The sequence below is a fragment of the Zea mays genome, chromosome 2 (assembly GCF_902167145.1).
Source record: "Zea mays cultivar B73 chromosome 2, Zm-B73-REFERENCE-NAM-5.0, whole genome shotgun sequence".
Classification (NCBI taxonomy): Eukaryota; Viridiplantae; Streptophyta; class Magnoliopsida; order Poales; family Poaceae; genus Zea; species Zea mays.
Window position 1 is genome coordinate 238,220,136 of NC_050097.1, and position 25,168 is coordinate 238,245,303.

General features: G+C 42.8%; 3 protein-coding genes across 6 annotated transcripts; 1 reads left to right on the forward strand and 2 right to left on the reverse strand.

Moving 5' to 3' along the window:
- Positions 1–1,349: 1,349 nt before the first annotated feature.
- LOC100272880 (uncharacterized) lies at positions 1,350–2,633 on the reverse strand. The gene has a single exon (NM_001147333.2). The coding sequence runs from the start codon at positions 2,606–2,608 to the stop codon at positions 1,454–1,456; it is 1,155 nt and encodes a 384-aa protein (NP_001140805.2). The 5' UTR covers positions 2,609–2,633; the 3' UTR covers positions 1,350–1,453.
- Positions 2,634–7,181: 4,548 nt separating this feature from the next.
- On the reverse strand, positions 7,182–12,965 carry LOC100384409 (mitochondrial 28S ribosomal protein S29-related). Of its 2 annotated transcripts, none has more exons than XM_008670265.4 (8): positions 12,434–12,965; positions 11,634–11,797; positions 10,178–10,383; positions 9,046–9,300; positions 8,839–8,925; positions 8,144–8,316; positions 7,908–8,017; positions 7,182–7,692 (listed from the first exon to the last, which is right to left on the reverse strand). In XM_008670265.4, the coding sequence occupies exons 1-7, from the start codon at positions 12,856–12,858 to the stop codon at positions 7,909–7,911; spliced, it is 1,419 nt and encodes a 472-aa protein (XP_008668487.1). In that variant the 5' UTR covers positions 12,859–12,965; the 3' UTR covers positions 7,182–7,692; position 7,908. The 2 variants fall into 2 exon arrangements, with proteins under 2 accessions (XP_008668487.1, NP_001316495.1); NM_001329566.1 differs by having other exon boundaries at positions 7,243–7,692; positions 7,887–8,017; positions 12,434–12,874.
- A 1,972-nt stretch (positions 12,966–14,937) lies between these two features.
- On the forward strand, positions 14,938–20,051 carry LOC100279527 (putative DEAD-box ATP-dependent RNA helicase family protein). 3 transcript variants are annotated; one of them, XM_008669575.4, is made up of 7 exons: positions 14,938–15,211; positions 15,551–16,401; positions 16,493–16,576; positions 17,104–17,346; positions 18,194–18,361; positions 18,500–18,613; positions 19,285–20,031. In XM_008669575.4, the coding sequence occupies exons 2-7, from the start codon at positions 15,598–15,600 to the stop codon at positions 19,813–19,815; spliced, it is 1,944 nt and encodes a 647-aa protein (XP_008667797.1). In that variant the 5' UTR covers positions 14,938–15,211; positions 15,551–15,597; the 3' UTR covers positions 19,816–20,031. The 3 variants fall into 3 exon arrangements, with proteins under 3 accessions (XP_008667797.1, XP_008667798.1, NP_001347914.1); XM_008669576.3 differs by having other exon boundaries at positions 15,003–15,171; NM_001360985.1 differs by having other exon boundaries at positions 15,066–16,401; positions 19,285–20,051.
- The last annotated feature ends 5,117 nt before the right edge of the window (positions 20,052–25,168 follow it).

Below are 25,168 nucleotides of genomic sequence, written 5' to 3' on the forward strand. Positions count from 1 at the left end.
TTACCGTTTGGAGTCCAAAAAATCAAAGAAAATTGCAAAAAAACACAAATTTCATCCCCCAATCCCTCTATAAATACCCCTACCCGGGTGGAGCTCATTCCACACACCATTTCATCTCATTTTTCTCTTCAAAACTCCCCTCTCTTCACACAATGTCGGGTTGGTCCTAGATTTGAACACCTTCACGGATCTCTTGTAGTCCGATGGATCACCTACAACCCTTCCGTTTGATGAGTCTTCTCCACTACATCGTCGCTCCGATGTTTCAGCCTCAGACCCCGTGCATTATTTCCGGCTGCGCGTCCACCACCACACCCTTATCCCTGTCATTTATCATATGGTCAACCTCTAGCTTCCCAAGCCATAATTTAAGCTTCATTCCCAGTACGTCCGTATGCCCCTCCCCACCTGCTACGGATGGAAGTCAAGAGGTACCTCCGTACGCCCCTCCTCCATATGCTCCACCTTCGTATGGAGTACCTCCTTATGCTCTATATGCTCCACCTTCGTATGTGATAGGGCAAAGGCGGTTGCGCGAAAGACAAAAATGAAGGGGAAAGGGAAGGAAGGCACGAGCAGCAGATCAACAAGTGAAGCATTCAAAATGAAGAGCTTGTGGGGTGGATTAGTGAAGGACAATCTGTTGAAGCAATGGAACATCCTAAAGGGTCGATCAACCAGGGATATGGACCCGGCTGAAAGACGTACCCATGCTAGGGTCGTAAAGATGGTCCAAAAAGAACTTGGTCTGATAGATGACGAAAAGAGGAACCGGAACTGGAACGTGAAGAGGAGGAAGATGAGGTCGAGGAGTCTAATTAGAGTCATGTAATTTTATTTTAATTATTATGCACTTTGTAGTTTTTAATGCAATAAAAATATTATGTTTTGTGGTTTCCGAGTGTTGAAATAAATCCACATGAATTACTTAATTCTGAAATAGAAAAGATGATATGGCTATATGATGAGGTTGTACTCTACTGTAGTTTGTGTGCACTAGAGTGGTAGGGGCGAGAGTGGAGTCGATATAGCTGATGTGGCAGGGACGAGAGGGAAGCTATACATCAGAACCAGTAGGAGATTGGATAAGACCTCCTTTGTAACATAGGAATTTTATAGAAATCATAAAGAAATTTTATAGGAATCAGCTTATTTTCACATGAAACAGGAAATTTTCGCTTATTTCAAAGAAGGCCTGAGAGCTGCTGGATACAGCCTTACAGTCGACTATATATACGTGGATGTTCTGCAGTTCTGGCGTGTACGACTTTAGATTCGTTAGATCCGAGTCATAGGACGGTCAAAGTGGCAACCAGATCGATTACGATAACAGCTGGCCGGCACAATCTGTTGGAAGCTGGAACACTCCAATCAATTTATTCCCACTTTATTTATTTATTTGTAATACACGGCAGTACAAGTTGTTACAGTTAAGTATACATGCAGCAGCACACTAGCTAGCAAGAGTGAAATTGAAGCTGCTGCAGGAAAGCCCGATTGCGTTGAGGAAAGTGGTGAATCCGAGCTGCTTCTTGTCCACGTCGAGCAGCAGCAGGTGGTTCTCCAGCTGGAACCCACCGATGACGGCCGCCGGCGCTTGCCCAGGCGCCTGGACGAAGCCGAGGCAGGCCGTGTTGGCGTTCACCTGCACCATGGAGTTGCCGCCGAGCACCGTGAAGTTCTGCCCGCCCTCCAGCATCACGTCGATCTGCGGCACGGCGTAGCCGAGCAGACTCTGCGGGAGCTTGGTGGAGTCGTAGCACCGGTCGAACGGCGCCACCGCGGCGACCCTGGACATCCAGGGGAAGTTGGGCCCGGCCGCCGCCGCGTCGAACGCCTTGACGAACGGAGCGTACACGTCGGGCCGGAGCGCCGTGTACGGGACCGTGGAGCTCAGCGCCACGACGAGCGCCCCGCGGGGGCCGCCCACGCGGGCCTGCTCCACGGCGATGCCGGTGGAGGAGACGTAGTACCCGGGGGCACCGGCTCCGGCTCCGGCGTGGAGCGGCGCCGTGCCGGCCAGCATCGTGGTGAAGTCGCCGCGGTCCGGCGGGACGAAGAACAGCGGGCCGCCGCCGAAGATGGCCACGCCGACGCTGTCGCCCGACGTGGACCTGCCGTCGCTGGGCAGGCACAGCGCGACCTTGTCGGCGACCTTCTGCGTGCGCGCCACCTGCGCCGGGAGCGACTGCTGGCTGCTGGAGGAGGGCGCGAGCCCCGCGACGCCGACGGCGCCGGCGCCGGCGGGCAGCTTGGACGACGGCGCGCACGTGGCCACCGCCGAGAAGGAGACCGGGAACAGCGGGTTCTGGCCGTCGGTGGCGTTGGCGGATAGCGTGGCGGTGAGCGTGCCGTTGTTGTTCTTGGAGGAGCTGGCGCACGTGGCCAGCGAGATGACCGGGCTAGTGAGGTCGAGGACGAGCGGGTGGCCGTCCTTGAGCGGCGCCGTGTAGAGGGAGGTGGACGCGTCCTTGGTGACGGCGGTGACCAGGGGCTTGCCGCCCAGCTGACCGGCTGCCGTGCATGGCCATGGCGACGACGACAACGCCGAGATGCAGAGTAGTGAGGTGACCAGGGCTTTGTTGAGGTTCCACATTCGTGATGGCATTGTGTGTTGTTGTTGCTGGTTTTGCTAGTAGTATATATATAGATGGATAGGGCATTGCATTGCATGTGGACTTGTCGATAGACAAACGGTCTCTAGTAGGAAGTTGCTTGAGATTTGTTGAGTGCCACGACTCATTTTCAAGTCAAACATGGCAACTCCTCCACGTGCTTATTAGCATGTTCGTTTTCTTTATCTGAATTTGATCAATTCGAATATATCTATCATATCCATAGAATACTAGTACATACTATTCTTCATTAATTACCCCAAGTCGGGAGGCCCTATCATCGTTGAAATCTCTAATGCCAACAATATGTTTGTTTGGCATTATTATTAAATTAAAGTATACGAGATAATTCGTATTTTCAACGATAATCCTAAGCCATCTATAGTTCGGCCAGTGCACCGACGGTGCGTATAGATAAGATGGTGACACACCCCAATTATTCCACGATGCATGCATGGGGTGGTGTTACGATGGCACAGATTATTTATTGTGATCTAGGAACGGATGACTTCTAAAATCGGACTGGGATCTACTAGCAAAACTGGGCTTCTAAAATCTAGCCACGGCACCCTCGCGTGTACATGGACCTCATCTCGTGTCCTCGAACGTCTCTAGGGATGACAGCGGGTCGGGTTATGTTCGGATATGATAATACCCGACTCGATATCATACCCGACCCTTATACAAATATTCATACCCACCAAGTCAATCGGGTAAAAAAATGGACCCGTAGCCGTACCCACCAGGTATTCGTAGGGTATCGGATATCTAGTGGATATGCTACTATAAAATATAAATCTGCATGTAAATTGATGAGCAACACAGTTTATGATAGATGGGAGTTAATGAACAACATCAGAACATGTGAAATTGATAAGCAACATCACCAATCTGACGGCGGACGGTGCAGGCGCGCAGGCTCGCAGCTCGGGCCTCGGTGACGGGTGGACGGCGCAGGAGCCGAGGAGAGCAGGCGCAGCTCGGGCGGTCGGGCCTCGGGGACGTCGCAGGGGCGCAGGCCACGCAGCCGCAGCTCGGCCGCTCGGGGCAAGAGCGCCGCAGCGGGCTGGACTGGTGGCGGCTGGGCAGGGCTGGCCGGCTGGGAGTGGCAGCTGGGGTCTGGGGCGCTGGGCGCAGGGGCTGGGGCAGGGTGATGGGCGATGGCGGCTGGCGGGACACGGGTGGTGGCCTGGCGGGGTGGGCGGCCGGGAAGGGAATTTAGGTTAGGGAGTTAGGGTTAGCCCTTAGCCGGTTCAGTGATTTGGGCTTCTTTTCTTTGCTTCATGGGCCAAAAACTGAAAAACACAACATGTAAAATTATGAATTAATATTTCGGGTATCAAGTGGATATCCACAGTGGCGGATCTGGGACCGGGGCTGCCTGGGCTGCAGCCCCGGTCGTGGCCCAGTAAACGCAGCAAATAGGTCCAGTAAATGCAGCAAATTCAGTCGCCGCTCGCTCCATCGACGCTCCATCATTCTAGCCGCCAGCCGCCTAGCGCCCGAGCCGCGTGCCCGCTGCCCGCGTGACCCGCAGAGGCGCAGACCGCGTCCACGGACGCCGCTGTGGCACTGTCCAGCCACCGGCCTGCCGCTCGCCCGGAGGCCGCAGCCCGCAGACAAGGTGTCTGAGCGCGCGGATCTGAGCAGAGCAGCTGTTTGAGTGCGCCGCTGACCACGCTGCTGTTTGAGCGCGCGGATCTGAGCAGCCAACCAGGAAAGGTGTTTTTATTATTTATTTGGTAGTAGTAACCATGTTTATAGGAATAAAATGGACAAATTTTTCATCAATAATCAGAAGAAAGATGTTTCTAATTCTAAAGCAATTTGGACAAATGATTTTGAAGATATGTTTGTAGATATTCAAGATGAAAAGATTTTGAAGCATTTTCAAGGCTTAAGAACTCGGAAGATAAATTTACCTCGCAGCATCAACTCATAAACGGTTTGTATTGATTATTATATTTCTAAAATTCGTATCAACTTATTTTTGGCTGCATATTTTTTGAATGTTTCAATTATATCTTGTTTCTTGTGTCATATTAAACATCAATTATATTTTTTGTTTGGTTTAAAAAATTTATAGGCTTAGCTTAATAGCCCCCCTCTTCGATCAATCCTGGATCCGCCACTGGATATCCATGGGTAAAAATATACTATCCGTACCCTACCCGACGTATTTCGAATACCCGACCCGATAGGATCCACGGATGAGATTTCAAACTCGTATCCATGTCCCATGTCCACCGGGTACGAAACCCGTGGGTATCCATACCCACGGGTCCAATTGCCATTCCTAAACGTCTCGCACACGACTACGCCAACGCTAGGGCAGGATCGAGCACCTGGCTCGCGTGCCTCGCGCATGGCTGCTGCGCCAATGCCGGAGTAACAGGCCTAGGCCCTAGGGGAATGCCTCCCACTTGCTGGTCGATGCTACATTGCTACGAGCGTGTGCAAAGCCGTCGCCATGCAGGCCATCTTCTCCCTAAATCTTTTTGATTTGAGGATTTCTCTCCGGCGTCCCATTGCAGACGTGCTTCTCCTCTGTGTACGCGCGCACGAGCAAGCGCGCAGCACGCAAGGCTTCTATGCTTGGCGTCCGCTCAAGGCTTCTACTGCATGGCCGCGGGCACTTGGACGTCACACCAGTGGCCATGGATGGAACACATTACTCAGAAGGTGACTCGGTTTCCTAATTAAAAGTGTTATTTGTGTCTTTGATAGGAAAATATATTCTCAGAAAAATGAGAAGTGTAACCCAAAAAGACTTCATCTAAAGTTTTTGGTCCAAGTTTGTTTTTTAATTAATGGTATGATGACGTTTGCCAAATAACCACATGTACGCAAATATGAAATAGATTGGTGTATCCCTTCTAACCTTCATATAGAGTTATCTCATTGTTCTTTGTGGGAATTATTTCATTGTTGGAGTGACATCCCCCACCATGCCTTAGCTAGATAAATCTGTAGTATCCAACATAGCATTAACCAGGCCAGTAATAGTGTGGTTCTTTCTTTTGGCAACCCTGTTTGATTAGGGCAAGTAGAGAGGAGTTCCCTCATGTATGACTCCATTTTTGGTGCAAAATTGAGAGCAATCATTTAATAAATACTCTCCACCTTGATCTAACGTTAAACTTTTGATTCTTTTATCCAATTGATTCTCAACCTTAATTAGTCATACAGTAGGTGAAAAAGAGCTATGTTGATTTGGATGCACCATTCTTTGCCTGAGCCTTTTCTTCCTCATCAAGAGATGCTAATAGATTCTCAATATAGATATGTTTTCCTCCTACGTTTCAGAGATAGCAAAATCCTTCAAATTTTTGAGGTAATTTGGCAATGACGCCCCCTGCCACAAATGCATGAGGTAACATATGTCCAAGTTGTTGGAGCTCACCAACAATGAGTTATATCTCATGAGATTGCTCAACCATAGAGCAGTTGTCAATCATCTTGTAGCCATAATAATGACAATCTTCGCGCCTGCTACAGTAGAGTTTACTGCAGCAACTCGAACACATATTTTTCAGTCATGTCGATGTCCGAGCTAGACAAATACATCGCAACAACGCTTTGCTCAAATTTAACAAGAGTGAGATGAGTATGATGAGTCAGAAGAGAAATTTCAAGTGTGAATTTTGTGAGTGTGAGTTTTGTGAGTTAGCTCAAACCACCCCCTCTGGTTGAACTTTGGGTGGGGGCAGCAGGGTTCGAACTCAAATAGGAAAAATAGCGCCAACGAATCAGATCACACCAACCAGTGTCGGTCGATAACAATCTCGATCGACTGGTCGATATCGACCGGCCTAGCCCCATTGTGGCCCCCATATCGACTAGCCCGATTATATGGTGCATTAATTAATTGATAGGATTTGCTTCTTTGGTGAAAGACATAAAATCGTCATAGTTACGTATTTCAATAGCCACCATAAACACACGGACAAAAATAAGCTTCCCATGCGCCTTCTTAGACCTTGTTCGGTTACAAATGAATAAATCCCACCATAGATTTAATCCGGGTCTGGATTGAATGAATCTATGTGTCACGTCCAATCTCATGGTGAGATTAAATCCTTTATTTAATCCATATATCTCTCAAAGCTAGCTATTCTTTTGATCCATGAATTCTAATATAAACTTGTGCAATATCTTCATGGATTTGTTCTATACCTAATGAGCTTTGGATAGAATCCATGCCTTACGTAGTTTAAAAAATTCCCAAATCATTGTGTTATAATCCACGATGGATTTAACTGAATAAAAAAATTGAGTAGACTTAGATTATTTTGTGGCATGGATTTAAATCCAATTCATGCTAACCCAGAGCTGGATTTAACGAACAATGACTTATTGGAGCTCAATGGTTGAGAATACCATTGTTAGCGTCCACTTGAAACACAGCATGCACATACATGTGTACATGTAAGAAAAAGTTAAAGAGTTATTCGTTTCCAGAAGGAAAATCGATAAACGGCATAGGAGTACACCGGAATAGACAATGTAGCTAAATCAATATGTTGCATCTCTCCGAGAAACAAGGGTAAGCTAAACTATTCAAACTGAGGAAACAAGGGTAAGCTAAACTATTCAAACTGAGGATATGCCTCGTAACCTTTGAGTTCCGCAAAGAAGAATATTGTTCCCAACTCAAATAATTGTTCGATTCGTACAGTAATTTAAAAAAAATACTCAACGGAGCTCAATTCAGCAACATAGTAGCAAGCATGCTGAGTAGATTGGCATCAACTCATCATACTCATCGTGCTCGGCGGAGCCAAAACATGTGAAAACTTCTCCAATAACAATGCTACATTATTTTGTATCTAGCATCTGAGCGAGAACTGAAAGAAGCCTAAGGATATAATCATGTAACTGAGCCACATACTTATGCCTTATCTCCTCAAGTTCTACTCAGCACAAATGATGTTGACGCCAAACTTTCTTCTAGAGATGTCAAGAGACGGACTACAAGTACACAACAATGAACTGTGGTGTGTAACGGAATGCTGAAACAGAGGTGGCAACCTTTCTACACCACCACCAAAACTGAGTACAATCCAGGTATCAGAAACTGCATGATAGAGGCACAGACAATATCAGAAAATTACTAAAAGCAAATGGTTTCAGTGGATCGAGAGAGGAAAAAATGATGCCATCTGAAATTATATATGACTAGTTGATTACAGATCATTATTGTCATTAACAAGATGTAAAACACAGAACAATATTAAAAATAATTTTTGGGGAGCAAAATGCATTTTTTACCTTCAGGGACAGTATATCTACCTCAAACGAAGGCAGCAAGCCATCTCATCTCTGCACCATTTCCATTTGATAAGTAGTATATCTTTTTCCATTTCTCTTCTGAAAAATTCTCGCGCCGAATGATCTTTTGCCTGGTCAAGCGTTTTGCCGATTTTCATCAATTGAGTTAGTAAGTAATATGCCAGAGTCAACCATTGCAGATTATCAAACACTATGAACAGAGAGAAATATGCCAAATTTCTGGGAGAAAAAAATACCTCATATAATAGTGACATGCAGTCTCAGCTTCATCTAAGGTGTAACGTGGAAAGATCAAACGAGCATCAGAAGGAACATCTGGCAGCTCCTGCCGTAGTTTGCCAACTGCTGTTGAGTGTGAAAAAGCCCCCACCATCATATCATTGTGCAGCATTGATCTATAAGCATTGACCTGTTTATAGTGCAAGTGAAACATTAAATGTGTATGTCCAGGGAACTGATTACTAGTGTTAAAAAAAGCGCTCGGATTAAAGCCGGCTGTTTGGACTGCTGCAGCTGCAATCAATAGAGACAAAAACATTGTGAAAGTAGTAGAAGCCGGTACGGATTAAAGCCAAGCGAACAGATGATGCTAGGCATCGTACATCTTACACATGTCCCAAGATCTCCACCAAGCAGTAAAAAAGGCTAATACAGATTCATATGTTTATCTTTACAAAAATATAAGTCGCTCAGAAACTGTATATTTACTTATTAGGCAACAAAACAGAGTCCATGAAATGTTACACAAGACAAGATAATTAACGCATAGAAAAGTGTAAGGAACGTAACAATTTTTACTACATCACAACCAAAAAATACATGCAAATAAGCAGAATGGGTGTGCAAATATTTGTTACTTTCAAAGTAGGTTTCTGAAGGACATAAAAGAATGTGTTGCTTGAACAAGGTGAAGTATCTCAGTGCAACAAACCATTGTAAGCTCTTTTGCATGGATCGATCGACAGGATCGGACAGTTACAGGTTCCTGGAAGTCACTGAATGTGAACCAGCTATTGTACTGCAAAGAAAAAATAATCTTTTAATGTGTTTCACATTAATGGGAAATTTTTACACATAACACATCAAACATTGAAGTGGCAGCAGCCAATTAAGTTATGGTTTCAATGCTCTGACGTACCTGATCAATGGCAAATAGTACAGGCACGTCTTTAACAAGGGACAGCTCCTTCCTTAAGCGAACCATAACACCAACTGAAGCATGTGTTTGAGTTATCCCAGTTTGAATGAGATCATATAATGTGGACCCTTCAGGCATTTCCATTGTGTCAACCCCTTTCATCATTCCAACACCAGCACCTTCTCCCAGGGGAATACGCTCAAAAATTTGGCATGGTAACTGTTGTAAACGTGTTTCATTGTACTTCAAAAAATTCTGAAGCAGCAACAGAAACAAATTTAGAGAAAATGGTGAAACCAAATATATATGTTACCATACATCACAAGTTTAAGATGTACTGCCTCCAAGTAAAACTGATGTAGTGCAAGTGTAGAGCATGCAGCATTTTACATTTTGGCACAATATCTTTTAAAATATGTAGATTCGATTCAAAAATTCATAAGTGCATAATTGTCCTAAAATTACTTTAATAACTTTTAATAGGTTCTACAAATATGTTGCAGCACAAATTAGTGGTGAGATTTGTATTTTAAAAGATGTCACAGATTACCTGCTTCCTAGCAATGGATGTGTATGTTTAATAGAGTATCAATGGACCCGAGTGTAACAAAGGAAATATATACAAATAAACAAGCATAAGTTTACATTACTAGTTTACTACTAACTTATTATCAAATATCAATATACAACTGGGATTAGAGAAACCCAGTTTGCATACAGTATGGAGTATGAACTGATGATACAAAATAACACAAGTGAGATGTATTTAAAATACCAATCTTTAGCAAATATGAAACCCTATCAGATATTAGATTTCACTATGACAATTTGAAAACAGAAAAGGCTCCACCAGTACCAAATAAGATTCAATGTTAATCAATATATGCATGACCATCGTCCACCTATCAACACATAGTATTCTTATAATCGTTGCCACTTGATGGTTACTATATCATCACATACATCAAGCTAGCATTATTTGGAGCGTGTAGGCAGATTACACAAATAAAACAAAGAAAATAGATGATGGTGCATTCTATCTGCATCCATATATACTGAGAAAAGAAAAGAGGAATATGGAAGATAGTCTATTTGAAGCAACTGGAACATACAAAATCACAAAGATTAGCACCTGCAAGATATTGGCAGCCTGTACTGGTGTATCGAAAAAATCACTGTATGTGTTTCTATAAAAGAATCCTCCATGAGTCCAATCCTTCCCTTGTGGAACATAAAATACCAGCCATCCTTCAGTACGCGCCCAATGGACAAGCATCGCAAGTGCAATGCTTTTACCACAACTCCGTGGGCCATCCAAGACAATTTGTTTTCTGGTATCTGTATACAAACAAGCAGGAAAAATGATTGAGATCTTGAGATACAGTGTTGAGGCAAATATATGTGTACATATGCAATCACATTGTATTGAATATGTTTTGCAATGGCAATGTGTTCAGAGAAAAACAAGTTAAAAATATGGATTCTCATAAATATGGCTTAATTGTAGTGCAAACTATGAAACTAAACAGCTTAACTCTAGCAACACATGAAATATAATGAGGCACATTATACACTTCTAAATGTGTAATTATTTGCATGGTTATATATTAATGGTACTGTGGTTCTTTCTGCAACAACAGCATCAATTTGGAACTTGTTTCAGAAAGTTGAGACAAGGAAAAGTAAGAGTTACGTTTTTTACTATTAATCTTGCCAGGCGAAAAATCATGTTCCTTCCATCCCATAATATAAGGTGGACACACATTTAAAAATTTGAACTCCTTAATCTTTCACCAACAATTAGTATAACACATTATGAAAACTTTGGATACAAATTTACAAATACTTTCTGATAATCAAACTTTTGTTGCCATGAATGATATTTCCCTCATTCCAAATTATAAGACGTTTTGGCTTCTCTAGACACATTGCTTTAGACATAGTGTACATCTAAGTGCATAGCAACAGCTATGTATCTAAAAAAGCCAAAATGACTTATAATTTGGAATGTAGGGACTATATTATAAGAGAAATTAGCAGCCGAAGTGTGATATTAAAGACCCTGCCAAACCAAACCACCTTTTATATTTTTGGATGGAGTGGTTATCACCGTTTTTAGAATTAAGAAACCTACTTACTCAGTCACCCTTTCTTTTCTTTTGCTCTGATAGTATGCCTTAAAGACTCCGAAATGAAGTAATGAACTAATGCTAAATCATGGGCATATTACCTTAATTTTCAACATGGATTTTGAGAAAGTTGACAAGTCAGCACATCAGTTCAATCAAACCACAAATACGATGTGTGTTAAGTGGAGCAGCATTTGCTTGACAGTTGACACCATAAAAGATTAGCATGATGGTGATGATGCAATCAACAGCAAATGTCTTCACTATAATCTGAAGGAATCAAGGAACACAAATCATCCATGCTAACATATGACTTAAGCAGTGCAAACACAAGAACTGTACACAAAGCATCAATTGACAGTGCACCATATATCATCTGAGACTAACACATCTCATAGTGTTAATAACAGCGAGCATCCCAGAATCCATTATGCACAGGCAAATCAACACATTACACACCTTTGAGGTTTGTTGTAACAGCTGGATCAACAATCCTACGGAAGTTATCCCGGAGATCTAGGAAGCTTTTCCTCACCATCACAGCACACCGTCTTGTCTCCTGAAACTCTTTCATCATCCCTGCTGGCAGCCCTTCTGGTAACATGGCATTCCATTCATCCAAACTGAAAATATGCAACAAGACAGAGGAATAAAAGAAAATTCGACATTCCAAAAGAATCTCCCACTGGCATCCAAGAAATTCAAACTGAACAATATTCTGTCTCCTGGTTGGAGCTTAATGTACGAAATGAATTCTCTTTTATATGTAACGAGAGGAGATACTACAAAATATAGTATATTGAGTGGACTTATAACATGGCAACAGTTAACATTTCACTATTAGTCATACACATTAAGAAAAACAAATACAATTAGACATACACGAAATACAGTATGTACCTAAACTCAGATGAGGAAAACATCAAACGGACTTGAAGTTAGCAAAAAGAAAAAAAAACACAAAAACTGGACATATCCATAGAGCGTCTAGATAAAATCAACCCGCCTCCATCGTTATATCTCTACTATGCTAGTTAGAGATGAAGCAACACAAAGATAAATTATGAGCAGAAAAAATACAAAGAATAAACCCTACTTGATTGAAATGGTATTATAACCAAATCCCAAACAACCTACTAGATAAAATTCCGATACCGTGATTGCGACCTACAACTGTTAATGTGGCCAGAGACATCGCTGCAATGCCCTTCAACGTCCACGCAAATTGGGAAATAATCGAGAGGGGGGAGGGTGCCTACGTGAAGTCGACATAGATGTTCGCGTCACGGTGGGCGAAGGACCCGAACGTGTCAGTGAAAGCGAAGAGCGGGCGGCCGCCGGGGCCGACGTCGAGAGCTGGATCATATGTAGGGGGCAGCGGGTCGGTGGGCAGCTCGAACTCGGTGTCAATGTCGTCGCCCCCACCTCCGGCGGAGAATTCGGCTCCCGCGGCATCATCGGCCGACGCCACCCCGCGCGGGTCCTTGGCGCGGACCTTGCCGCGGTTTGACGTGGACGACGCCGGCTTGCCCCCGCCCTTGGCCTTCGCGTAGGATCGGGAGGCGAGTAAAAGGGAGGCGAGAGCGGCAGGCGGGTCGGGGAGTGCTATGGCGCGAGCCCCGTTAGAGGATACCGCGGCGGCGGCGGCGGCGGCGCCGCGGCGGAGGAAAGGGCGGAGGAGCATTTCGGCGGCAGGGTTTAGACCGTCGGAGGGGAGAAGGGTTAGGAGCCTGATTGGACTCTTCCTGGGTCGTCTCGGGTCGCGATCGCGAGTTGACTAAGTGGGCTTTCAGTTTTTAACGGGCTGGGCTTGTAGGGTCACGTAGGTTTTTCTCGACAAATAAAGGTTTTCTCGATAAATGAATTTCGGATAACTATTCAGTGACTCCTTGACCAACAAAAAGAAATACTCCCACGATTTTATTTACATGTTGAATTAGCTTTATTCAAATTTAAATATTTGGTTTTTTCATAATTTAAGAAAAAAATATAAATTCATGACAATTCATATTTTTAAACATACTTTTATAATGCATAGTTCATATTTTATTGTTTTTGTTTGTTTCTTTTTAAATAGATGGTTACAAATGTAAATATTTGATATAGGGTAGAGCCAATGTGATTTACAAAATAGAGAGTACACCTCTAAATATAATGTGCATTCAACTAGGTACACTCTTGCTCAGCATCTAGGTCACTTTTTTCTCTTAAGTAGTATTTATTTGAAAAAAAAACTTGGTAGAATGAGAACTCATTTATCTTGTAACACTGTTACCGGAATAACTTCATAGTAGTATTACCAGATCAAGTTCAAAATCCCAGAACTTAGATACCTCGTGTTAAAGATATATATCAGGGATATTCGAGACCGAATTTGTGAACAAGACCGTGACAGGTGGGTTTAAGGGCTCGATCATGATGCCCAAGGGCTCAACCCACATGTCAACAAAATATCGTACATGCAAGAAAGTACCAATAAGATAGAGATGGTAAAGATCCTATCAAATTAAAAGATAAGATTGATGCCTATGTATATATGTCACCTAGAAGATTAGGGCAAAAATGCATGTAGAGATAGAGATAAGTTACCGATAGCTCAGGGTATAGTCGACTAGGCTTGGTCGCTATTTTTTCTGGTGATCGGTCTATATTGTTTTCCTAACATCCTTCTATACTACTATAAAGCACCATCGTTCAATGGTCGTCGTGTGTCACCCTGCTCCCTTGTATTTAAATGATAAAAAACTAAAATTATACGCGCACAGGGATTCAAATCATGGTTGTTGGCTCCAAGCCTATATCTGCACCCACCTAGCCAATAGAACAAACATGTCTATGTGTTTTATACTCTATACTTAGCATAAATGAAAAACGTAGCAATGTATATGCATCTAACTTGTAGAGTTAAAAGGAGGGTCAGGACACTATAAGAGGGCAGATCATTTGATCACAATTTATAGAAAAAAAAACACCAACGCAAAAACAGGACATAGGATGTTATCTTACATTGAGTCCAAAAATGCATAAGGGCTTCTTTGGTACACGTGAATTAGTTAAAAAACACAGAAAAAACGCAGGATTTAGGAATTTATCCTTTGTTCCAAAGGATGTCTAAATCTCTAAGGGCATGTTTGGTTGTCTAGAAACGGTTGCCTAAATATCATATGATTCTATTTCAAAACCTTTTTTACTTGTTCCTATGAAACTAAGATCGAAAGGATGATTTTTAGGATTATAGAAGCCAGACACTCATACATACAAATGAGGGATTGCTCAAAAGGCAGACACTTTTTTCTAAATCCATGCATAGATTATGTCGCAAACCCTCGACGAGGGCTGTATGAGAAAACTTGAGAGGGAGGTCTTTTATGATAGTCATTAGGAAATGTTATTAATTTTTTTGCCAACTTTAATACGATATTAGAATCGTAGGTTTCTATGCATTTTCAATGAACTCGTAGAACTCGATATTTAATTGTAACATCACATATATAGTATGCAAAATAAAGCTATGATTTATTTACGTGTAATCTTTGTGCTTTACGGTAGAAGTTAAAAATTTTGTTAAGATTGTATTTTAATTTGATAGAGATTTAATAGGACATTGTCACTTGTTGTCATCATAAAATAAAATATAACCTTTATATTTTACAGAGAGGGTAAAATATAGCATATTTGCTAGTTTTCTGTAAAGCAAACATAGGTGTTGGCCCGTTGTTACGAGAAGCTATAGAAGAGAAGAAGAAAAAAAAATGGTACCATGTCACGTGGTGATGGGCTGACAGTCTGTCTGCATATGATTCGTGGGCCGTTCTGGGCATATATGCTGGATGAATACTTTCCACAAGATAGATAAGCGAGGCCTCTTCGTTCACCTCTGTCTCGCTTTCCTTTCCCGTTCACCCCAAGCCCCCAACCTGCGAGCTGCGACAAGTTCGTCTCTCTCGTGGCCACGACTGGCCGCCGCCCCCGCCTCCGTCCCCTCGCAGATTCCCAGGTCTTCGCCGCTCCCTTCGCCGCCAAAGAGCACCCACTAGGCATGCTTACCCCTTCTCTTCTCTTCCTGCTGTGCGAAACGAGAACCCAAACCCTAATATCAGCTATTTGGATATTTGTATTCGGATCTGATCTACTACTAGTGTATACATGTCTTGCGCCTACAAGTTTCGATTTTTTTTGCAGAAGTTATTGGGTGTACACTGTTTTTAGACATGTCCTTTACTGGTTCCGCCCCTTTCTTGGCTTAAGCGCAAAAATCATACTGGATTTTAGATTTCTGTACTGTTTTTTATTGGCTAAATTCTACTGTATGCTTATTTGTTTTCTGCGGTTCACTTGCCCCTTTAGCTACAATTTGCCTCAAAATTATGTTTCAGGTTAAATCCGCCAGGGGGAAATCTCCATCAAGTGGCTCGTGCTAATTATGCGATCTTCATGGGCTGACTCAGTTGCGAACGCCGAGGAATCGGCGCCCGCGACTGCTGCTGCTAATGGCTCTGTTGCAACTCATAGCACCTCGCGCCCTACGCGCAGCTCCTACGTGCCTCCACATCTTCGTGGCCGCTCAGCTGGTGCTGCTGTTGAAGCTCAAGCAGGCTTAGTAGCACCAGCACAAGGTGGACCACTGCCATTGGCTGCTGCACAACCTTCTGGTCAGGGTGCTGCTGTTGGTGGCCCTCGCTGGGCTGGCATTGTGAATGGTGGTGGTGGTGGTGGCAGCATTGGTGCTCCTCGCCAGGGCCATGGTGGCGGAGGCGGGGGCCGTGGTGCTTGGAACTCCCGTCCTGGTGGTTGGGACCGCAGAGACCGGGAGCCAGATCCGTTTGCGAAAGCCGAGGCTGAAGAAATTGATTTCGACGGCCAGGAGAATACTGGCATCAATTTTGATGCCTATGAAGACATCCCTGTTGAGACCAGTGGCCATGATGTGCCTGCACCAGTCAACACATTTGCAGAGATTGATTTGGGTGATGCATTGAATGACAATATCCGGAGGTGCAAGTATGTGAAACCAACACCAGTGCAGCGTTACGCCATCCCAATCTCCATTGCTGGGCGGGATCTCATGGCCTGCGCACAGACTGGATCCGGAAAAACCGCCGCATTCTGTTTTCCAATCATCAGTGGGATCTTGAAGTCACCAAAGCCACACCAGAGGTCACGGAGTACAAGGACCGCTTGCCCTCTAGCTCTGATCTTATCACCCACTCGTGAGCTTTCAGTCCAAGTATGTCAAACCAATAAACATTTATTCAGTAGTGCTTTCTTTAAATCTTTCTGATTTTTACTGTTTTCTCTTCTAACTATTGATGTCTTAGATCCATGAAGAAGCAAGGAAGTTTGCATACCAGACTGGTGTCAGAGTTGTGGTTGCATATGGTGGCGCACCAATAACTAACCAGGTACCCATTTTGTTGTTGATGTGTTTCTATTGTGATTCCTGGTATTTTAATTGCTGCCTATATCTTCACCTATTTTATGTTTGGTAATTATTGTGGTTCCTTCCAGTTTAAATTATCAATGATGTTTTTCCACTTTGGAATATCTACTGCTGTAAACTTTATTTTTTACATTCGTATTCTACTGTAAGAATAAAGTGAAATTTATATGGCACTTAGTGTAAAATACTGCAGCTGTATTGTACCTCAAGGAAGAAAAAGTTGCCTTGACTCTCAAATTGCTATTGGAGAGTCAACACTGGTTGTTCTGGTGTAACAAAATTAGATACTGAGTACTCTTTTGCTAGTCTCCTTGCCACAAAGTATATAGATATCTGGATATGAAAGCAAACATGTCTTGAATCATTAATCCAATCATTATTTTTATGTATAAAAATGTTGTGGTGCCATTGAGTTATAGAATTTTGGTCTATAGCACTTATGCATTGTGAAAATCATCGTATTTTAATGTATTTCTTGAAACATTGCAGCTGAGGGAGTTAGAGAGAGGTGTGGAAATCCTGGTGGCAACTCCTGGTCGCTTGATGGATCTGTTGGAGAGGGCTAGAGTCTCACTTCAAATGATAAAGTATTTAGCTCTTGATGAAGCTGATCGGATGCTTGATATGGGTTTTGAGCCACAGATACGTAAAATTGTTGAGGGCATGGACATGCCTCAACGTGGTGAGAGGCAGACAATGTTGTTCAGTGCAACATTCCCAAAAGAGATACAGGTTTGTTTCTTTCCTGTTTTTGTTTCACCCTTCAAGTAAATGTCATGTATTCTGTTGTGTCTATTGTTATGGTTTCATGCACTTGAAGCAACTAATCGATATGCAGTGTCTACACTGTATGAGTGCATGTGTAGTTGTTTATCTTGTGATTTCTTTCATCAACATGATTGTGTACTTGATACACAAAAAATGTGTTAATGGTCAGCTCTAATGCGATCAATCATGGTTTAATCAGAAAATTGTCAATTTATGGAAGATGGACCCTATTTTTTTTTCTATTTCTGGCATAGTGTGTTTTTTGAATTGGGGTCTGACTAATTGTTTTAGAGCTATGGAGGCTATTTTTGCATTTGCTGAGTTTCACAACTATGTAAGGGCCACCATAAATGTAGGCTTTTGTCGAAAATATGTGTTCCTTTTCATTTTCTACATAAATCTTTTGTTATGAAGAAGCTGTAAAGAAAATGAACATACATTCTGTCCTTATTTACCTCTCCCATATACTTCCAAAACTTCTCTAGTACTATCGTGCTTTATTTTGTCTTGGAGAAGTGCAACACAGTTGATTGATGGTAGCGGAAAATGGTATGATGGCCATGCCTCAAATACGCGGACTATAGTCTATATGAACTTGGTTACCCCCTGCAGGTCGAGGTTTTTTTTTCGTATGGACTGAATTACTATGTAGTAGTGTTTGCTAAAGCATTTTGTGGAATGAGGATTTTTACTTACTCATTAGAGACTGTTTATTTCTGCTATTATAGGATCTTTATCACAAGTTGTTTGCTGTAGAATAGTTTAGTTTTATAAAAATTGTATGCTGAATAGTTCATATATTGTTGTGCAGAGGATGGCCGCAGATTTCCTTGCTGATTACATCTTTCTTGCTGTTGGGAGAGTTGGTTCAAGCACCGATTTGATTGTTCAGAGGGTGGAGTTTGTCCTCGATTCAGACAAACGAAGCTACCTCATGGATCTTCTGCATGCACAAAAGGCTAATGGCACACATGGAAAGGTCCTATATTTTTCAGGATTTGTTATGTTCCTAAGTCGAACCTGATTGGGTTGAAAGTTTCTACTATTTTGTATCTTGTCATTTCCTAACTTGTTCACAGTTTTCATGACACTTTATCTTTTTTTTTGTTGGATGCAGCACGCTCTTACATTGGTCTTTGTGGAGACAAAGAGGGGGGCTGATGCCCTGGAGGACTGGCTTTTTAGAAATGGATTTCCTGCAACTAGCATTCATGGAGACAGGACACAACAGGTAGATTGGAGGTTTCATGGTTACTAATAGCACAAGTGCATGCTTAAGATAGAATAGTGTATAGTGCAAATTGGATTTGTTTTAATCATATTTTTGTAAGATAATAATATGAGTAATCGATTGTGCAATTTGATTTGTTATTAATGTAATATCATTAGAAAAGAGTACATATATCAGAAGCAATTTTGTTACCTATGTTTTTTTGACATTATTATGTATCTGCTAAATGAATAAAGCTCAAAAATCAAAATCTGAGCATCCAATAAGTAAACTCAAACTCTCAAGTTTGCATTTTTTATGTTTCTTCAGTACGTTAAAAGGTGCCATTGATGTGTACATTTGAAATTTAAATTGTTATTTTTATTGGACAGTGTTATTACGGTGTTGATTACATCTAGCAATTGGAATACAAAAGAACACATCTTATGGCCCTTTTATTTCATTTACCAAAAAAAAACACTGTTTTCTTTGGTGCTCCTGGATTGAGAATTAATCGTTCCAGTACAATTCATGAGCAGAAAGATAATGAGTTGCATATTTAGATAAGAAATTCACTTTTCATCCACATGGACAGCTGTATTTGTTTTAATTCTATGGCTATTATGTAATCCTAATGTTCGTGATTCCTTGAGATATTTGGTTGACCATAGCACTGTTTGTTCTTTATACAGGAAAGGGAGCATGCCCTTAGGTCCTTCAAGAGCGGAGCAACTCCCATCCTTGTGGCGACTGATGTTGCTGCTCGTGGTCTTGACATACCACATGTTGCCCATGTGATTAATTTTGACCTCCCTAATGATATAGATGACTATGTTCATCGGATTGGAAGGACTGGACGTGCTGGGAAATCTGGTCTTGCGACTGCATTCTTCAACGAGAGCAACACTACGCTTGCAAGGCCGTTGAGTGATCTCATGAAAGAGGCCAACCAGGAGGTTCCTAAGTGGCTTGAGGGATACGCTGCCCGATCAGCCTACGGAGGTGGAGGTGGTAGAAACCGCAGACAAGGTAGCAGTGCCAGATTTGGTGGCCGTGATTTCCGGCGAGATAGGGGCAGTGGTGGAGGATATGGTGGTGGTTCCTACGGAGGAGGTGGTGGTGGTGGATATGGGGGATCATCAGGATACGGTGGTGCCTATGGTGGCGGTGGCAGCGGCGGCGGCGGCTATGGTGGTGGTCAGAGTACGAGTTCTTGGGACTGAACTGAACTCTGATTAGAAGTGAAAAATGGGCCAACCTTTTGGGCGTGAAAAATGGGTCAACCGTTATCGATTAGTCCCTGTTGGATGGAGCGAATGCTTGAAATTTGTTGCTTGACATACGATTAATCTTGCGTTGTGTTGTGCTAAGGGATTGGCTTATGTTATTATCTGGATTGGTGGTTTTTCTACGCCTCATGCTTGTGCTGTCTCGTTTCACAAAATATCTTTTTTGCTTATGTCATAGATATAATTTCATCTAGGTCTGTCATTTATATCAACTTCTGACTTCGACCATTATCGTGTCAAATCTTCTTGCACATACTTACTCCGTGTAAGGTAATATATTTTTATAGATAGTCCCAAACAAGTTTAAGGTAGATTAGAGTTAAATTCATTAGAAGTCATAAATCAAAGTTTATACATGTGAATAATTATAAGTCTTGAGTGAAAGTTATGGTAGACTAGAGTTGAAATTCAATAGAAGTTACAAATCAAAGTACAGACATAGATAATTATGATGCACAGAATTAAGAATCAGGTGCATGAATAATTGTGAATAATTATGTTGGAATGATCTACATTTGTGATGAGAGGAAAGTGTTCAGATGTTTACTGTAGGGATTATATTTGTGATTGTTCAGGGTATTTATATTTTTAACCGGAGAAGTTGATATTATTGAGGTAGCTCAGCTTAGTTCTTACTTTTCTGTCAATCTCTGTCTAAAAATGTGGGGGGACACCGACTTTGCATTTGCTACGAGTGTGACATTGGCAATTTGTTGTTGACGTTATTCATTGGTATTCGGATCAATATTAATATATTATATCTTATTCTGAGAAATTTGGGATAAAATAATGTGAGCACTCACTTTTGGTTTGTGGATATATGCACAAACCACATGACGGGGGAGAAGAAGATGTTCACCTCCTACGTCAAGAACAAAGATTTCCAAGACTCAATCATATTCGATGACGGGAATCAAGGCAAGGTGAAAGAGTTAGGAAAAATTGCTATTTCATCCGAGCACTCCATTTCTAATGTATTTTTAGTTGAGTCGCTTGGACATAACTTGTTGTCTGTTAGTCAACTTTGTAATATGGGATATAATTGCTTATTCACAAATGTAGATGTGTCCGTCTTTAGAATGATTGATGGTTCATTAGCTTTTAAGGGTGTATTAGACGACAAACTCTACTTAGTTGATTTTGCTAAAGAGGAGGCCGGTCTAGATGCATGCTTAATTGCTAAGACTAGCATGGGCTGGTTGTGGCATCGCCGTTTAGCACATGTGGGGATGAAGAACCTTCACAAACTTCTTGTAACACCCTAAAACCTTATTTTTGGGATCTAGAGAAAATTCATCTCAGGAACTAAATAAAAATGTTTTCTAAGAAAAGATGGGAGAAAAGAATCATCGTAAGACTAGAGGTACTTGTTGAATAAACTATATAGATAAAATACATGTAAAGGAATATATCCAACCTAAGGTAATGTTTATATTGAACCTTACTCTTCACAAAATATAAGTATATATATATATATATAATGAATATTTTTGTTCTTCTAAACTTCCTAGCTTTGATCACACATTCAGGATTATTTATGTATCACATATGTGAAAAAAATACATAGCTAGAAATACTTGCAAAATAGAATAGTATATATATATATACACACACAAATATAATAGCATCTCATGCTGGTTCTTATGATTGTGCATTTAATTGTGTTTGAGATCCAAACCAAATTTGAGAGTGGATTTGAAAATTAAAAATGAGAAATAGAAATGAATAAAAGAAAAAAAAGGAAAACAATTTTTCCTCCTGCTGGGCCGAATTCCTAATCTCTCAGTCCAACACCTACCGGCCAGCTCCGCATTAGCTTTCTCGCGCCAGCCCTCCACACGCAGGGACACCGACGAGTGGGTCCCACTCGTCAGCCCCTCACTTCAACCACGCGTGCGCGCCATAGCTTGTTGTACCGCTGACCGGTAGGCCACTGCTGTCAGTAGCTCCTTCCCCAACTGAACACCGAACCCCTCGCCGCGAATCGCGCCTGTAGCTCGCCGCGATTCCTGGAGTTCGTTCGCCGATCCCCTCGCCTCGCCCGCATGGATTTGTTCCCCCCTGCTTCTATAAATTCTCGGCCGCTGCAGCCCTGGGTTTGTCCTGCGCCGCGCCAAGCATGCGGGGAGGGCGCCGTGGATAATAGGATTGCCGCCGCGGGTGCTCCTGCGTGGGGGTAGCCCTGCTCCTACTCCTCTGCCCAACGCCGATGTCTTTCTCAGCTTGGGCCCCCTCACCTCCTCTGCCATGGCGCTCGGCGCTCGCCAAGCCCCCTTGCCCACCCTTATCTGTCACGCCATCGTTGCTGACATGCTTCTGGGCGAGCGTGAGCCACCAACGGATATGCGTGCATGGCGGGGCTAGGTGAATCACCGACCCATTTGGATGCTCGGCATGGTGGCGTGAGATTGGAACGACCTCTGAACCCGCCGCAATTTTTCATCGGAATTTGGGAGCCGCCATGGATCGCATGTCCCTGTGGGAAAGGAAGGTTGCAGCCAAAACCTCGGTAAGTAGTCCTCGTCTGAGTTCGCCTCGTCCTCCTCGTCGCGTGGCACCGGTAGAATTAGTGTTGTGGGCGACTGGGAGCACGACAATTGCTCGTCGTAACTCCATCACCTCTGTAGTCTGCACCTCCCTGTGGCCGAGCCCCCACTTCATCTTCTGACGGTGGTAAGCACCTTCGTTAAGTTCCCCTCGGTCCCCACTATGCATAGCTTCATTTGGACCAGAGAATTAGTCACCGCAGCTCAATTTCGCACAACCCCGGCGATGGCGCCACCGCCCTGGGCACTTCCGTGCTGCCCCTACTCGGGTTCAGTCGGGAGAAGAAGAAAAAAACCGCGACCGTTGATCTGGCCTGGGCGGCTACGATCAAAACACCTCGTACCTGTTCGCAAAATAAAATCTGTGTCGCGGATGGACGATCCGATGGCTGGGTCATGTCGGTGGCGTGGCACTTTCTAGGTCGTAGATCTCGGATCAGTCGGCCGTCTGCGCATACCGGTTGGGGCAGCTATGGATCTAATCTGAACCGCAGGATACAAATCGGGCGGCCAGATTAACCGATACCGTTTCGACCTGCGCGTTTTGCAAAAGAGACCTCCTATTTAACTATAAACAACCTGCAGTCCTGTCTGTGGGGAAGCCTGAGTCTTAGGGTAATTGTGATTATGGCCCCTCTGTTTTTCTGTTATTGGTGCCCAGTCCAGAGCTCAGGGAAAATCAGGAAAATGAATTTAGAATTTGATTTTCAATACACAAATAAATCCAGAAACTTATAAAAATCATATTAAATTTATTTTAGCTCCAAATTAAGTCATTCCAATTGCAATAATTTTGTACTAATATTGATTATCACCTAGTACCTTTGTTTAACCATGAAACTTGAATTAAAATTGTTCAATTGAATTAATCTATTCTAAGCACTAAATAATTTCGAAAATTCATAACTTAATAATCGTAGCTTCGAATTTAGTGGTTCTTGTTTCTACGATCTCGTTACGCAGCGTAGAATATTATTACCCAGTTTATTCTTATGTTTTGTGTGATGTTAATTTTGCCTATACATGTTGTTTGTATTGCTACGTTTAGCAGTGATGCCACGTGTCATCTGAAGAGCAAGTTGGTACCTGGAATCTCAAGTCCCAGGCAAGTTGTGCCCTTGACCACTTTTTACCCAATAATGTTCTTTGATATCATTTATTCATGCATAGGTTAATTTTGATGGGACCCAATAGGTTACCCTAGATTGTTTATCTCATTACCTTGTTTACCCCTGAATCACTTGGGTAGTTTGCTATTGTTTTACATGGATTTGGGACAATTATTTATCATATCTATGTTCCAGTTATTTTGTTATTCTATTTATGTTTATGTCAAGATCATTAATGTTAATTGGAACATAGAGCTTAACTTGAGAAACACGTGCCACCACAAGGGTTTATGGACGCCCTTGGCTGATTAATTAGAAAAGCTAGTGGAGGACTACCTTACCCGAAAGGGGCAAGGGCAGTAGGGGAGTGGTCAGTGTAGGGAGGTCCTTGATTGATTTTGCTGCGATGGCGGTCAGTCAAGAACCCTGCATTGGAGCTTCCTATAAATTGTAGCGGGTTTTCTGAAGCTAGTGGAACTTTGTAAAGGCCTCGTAGTGTTACCCTGCCTCGCCTCCTCGGTAGAGGTGTATGGGAAGTCGCGATCCCTTGGCGGATGGGTAACATGACTTGTGGGTAAAGGGTACCACCTCTGCAGAGTGTAAAACTGGTATACTAGCCGAGCTCACGGTCATGAGCAGCTCAGGACTCTCTGATGATTAACTTATGGAACTAAATTCAATTTGTCATATGCATTGCATCACAGGTGATGTTGTTACTTTTGTTCTACTACTTAATTGGGTTGGTATTTACTTATACTTAGTAATTGCTAATAAAATTTTGACCAACTTTAAAAGCAATGCTCAGCTCTAACCATCCTCTTTGGTAAGCCTTACACTTCACATGAACTCCCACCTTTGGCGAGTTCATTCACATTATTCCCCACAACTTGTTGAGCGATGAACGTATGTGAGCTCACTCTTGTTGTCTCACACCCCCCACAGGTCAAGAACAGGTACCGCAGGATGAGGCGCTTGGAGGATGCTGCGATGAGTTCGTGAGTGGTCTAGGCCGTCATCTCCCAGTCAACTTTGTGTTGCTGGACCGTTGTCTCCTTATAATGTAATTATTTATTTATTTTGTATAGAACTCCTGTTATGTAGTAAAGATGTGACATTCGATCCTGTGCCATGAATCATCATATGTGTGAGACTTGGTCCCAGCACACCTGGTGATTATGTTCGCGCCCGGGTCTTGGTGCCCCCGAAACCCGGGTGTGACACTTCTAAAGGGAGAACACGTGATAGGTCTAACAAATGTAACCTTCGAAAAAGATAGACCTTGTGCAGCTTGTCAAGCAGGTAAACAGGTGGGAAGCTCTCATCATACCAAAAATGTGATGACCACATCAAGACCTTTGGAGCTGCTTCATATGGCCCTTTTCGGACCCGTCGCCTATCTAAGCATAGGAGGAAGTAAGTATGGTCTTGTTATAGTTGATGATTTTCCCCGCTTCACTTGGGTATTCTTTTTGCAGGATAAATCTGAAACCCAAGGGACCCTCAAGCGCTTCCTAAGGAGAGCTCAAAATGAGTTTGAGCTCAAGGTGAAGAAGATAAGGAGCGACAACGGGTCCGAGTTCAAGAACCTTCAAGTGGAGGAGTACCTTGAGGAGGAAGGGATCAAGCACGAGT

What these genes read in the sequence shown, in the direction of transcription:
- LOC100384409 (XM_008670265.4), bottom strand. Translation starts at nt 12,858, where the DNA reads ATGCTCCTCCGCCCTTTCCTCCGCCGCGGCGCCGCCGCCGCCGCCGCC. An exon ending in AACATCTATGTCGACTTCAC is followed by an intron (nt 11,798 to 12,433) that starts GTAGGCACCCTC and finishes GCATATTTTCAG; the next exon opens with TTTGGATGAATGGAATGCCA. An exon ending in TGTTACAACAAACCTCAAAG is followed by an intron (nt 10,384 to 11,633) that starts GTGTGTAATGTG and finishes GTTTGTATACAG; the next exon opens with ATACCAGAAAACAAATTGTC.
- LOC100279527 (XM_008669575.4), top strand. Translation starts at nt 15,598, where the DNA reads ATGCGATCTTCATGGGCTGACTCAGTTGCGAACGCCGAGGAATCGGCG. An exon ending in CTCGTGAGCTTTCAGTCCAA is followed by an intron (nt 16,402 to 16,492) that starts GTATGTCAAACC and finishes TTGATGTCTTAG; the next exon opens with ATCCATGAAGAAGCAAGGAA. An exon ending in GCGCACCAATAACTAACCAG is followed by an intron (nt 16,577 to 17,103) that starts GTACCCATTTTG and finishes GAAACATTGCAG; the next exon opens with CTGAGGGAGTTAGAGAGAGG.
- LOC100272880 (NM_001147333.2), bottom strand. Translation starts at nt 2,608, where the DNA reads ATGCCATCACGAATGTGGAACCTCAACAAAGCCCTGGTCACCTCACTA.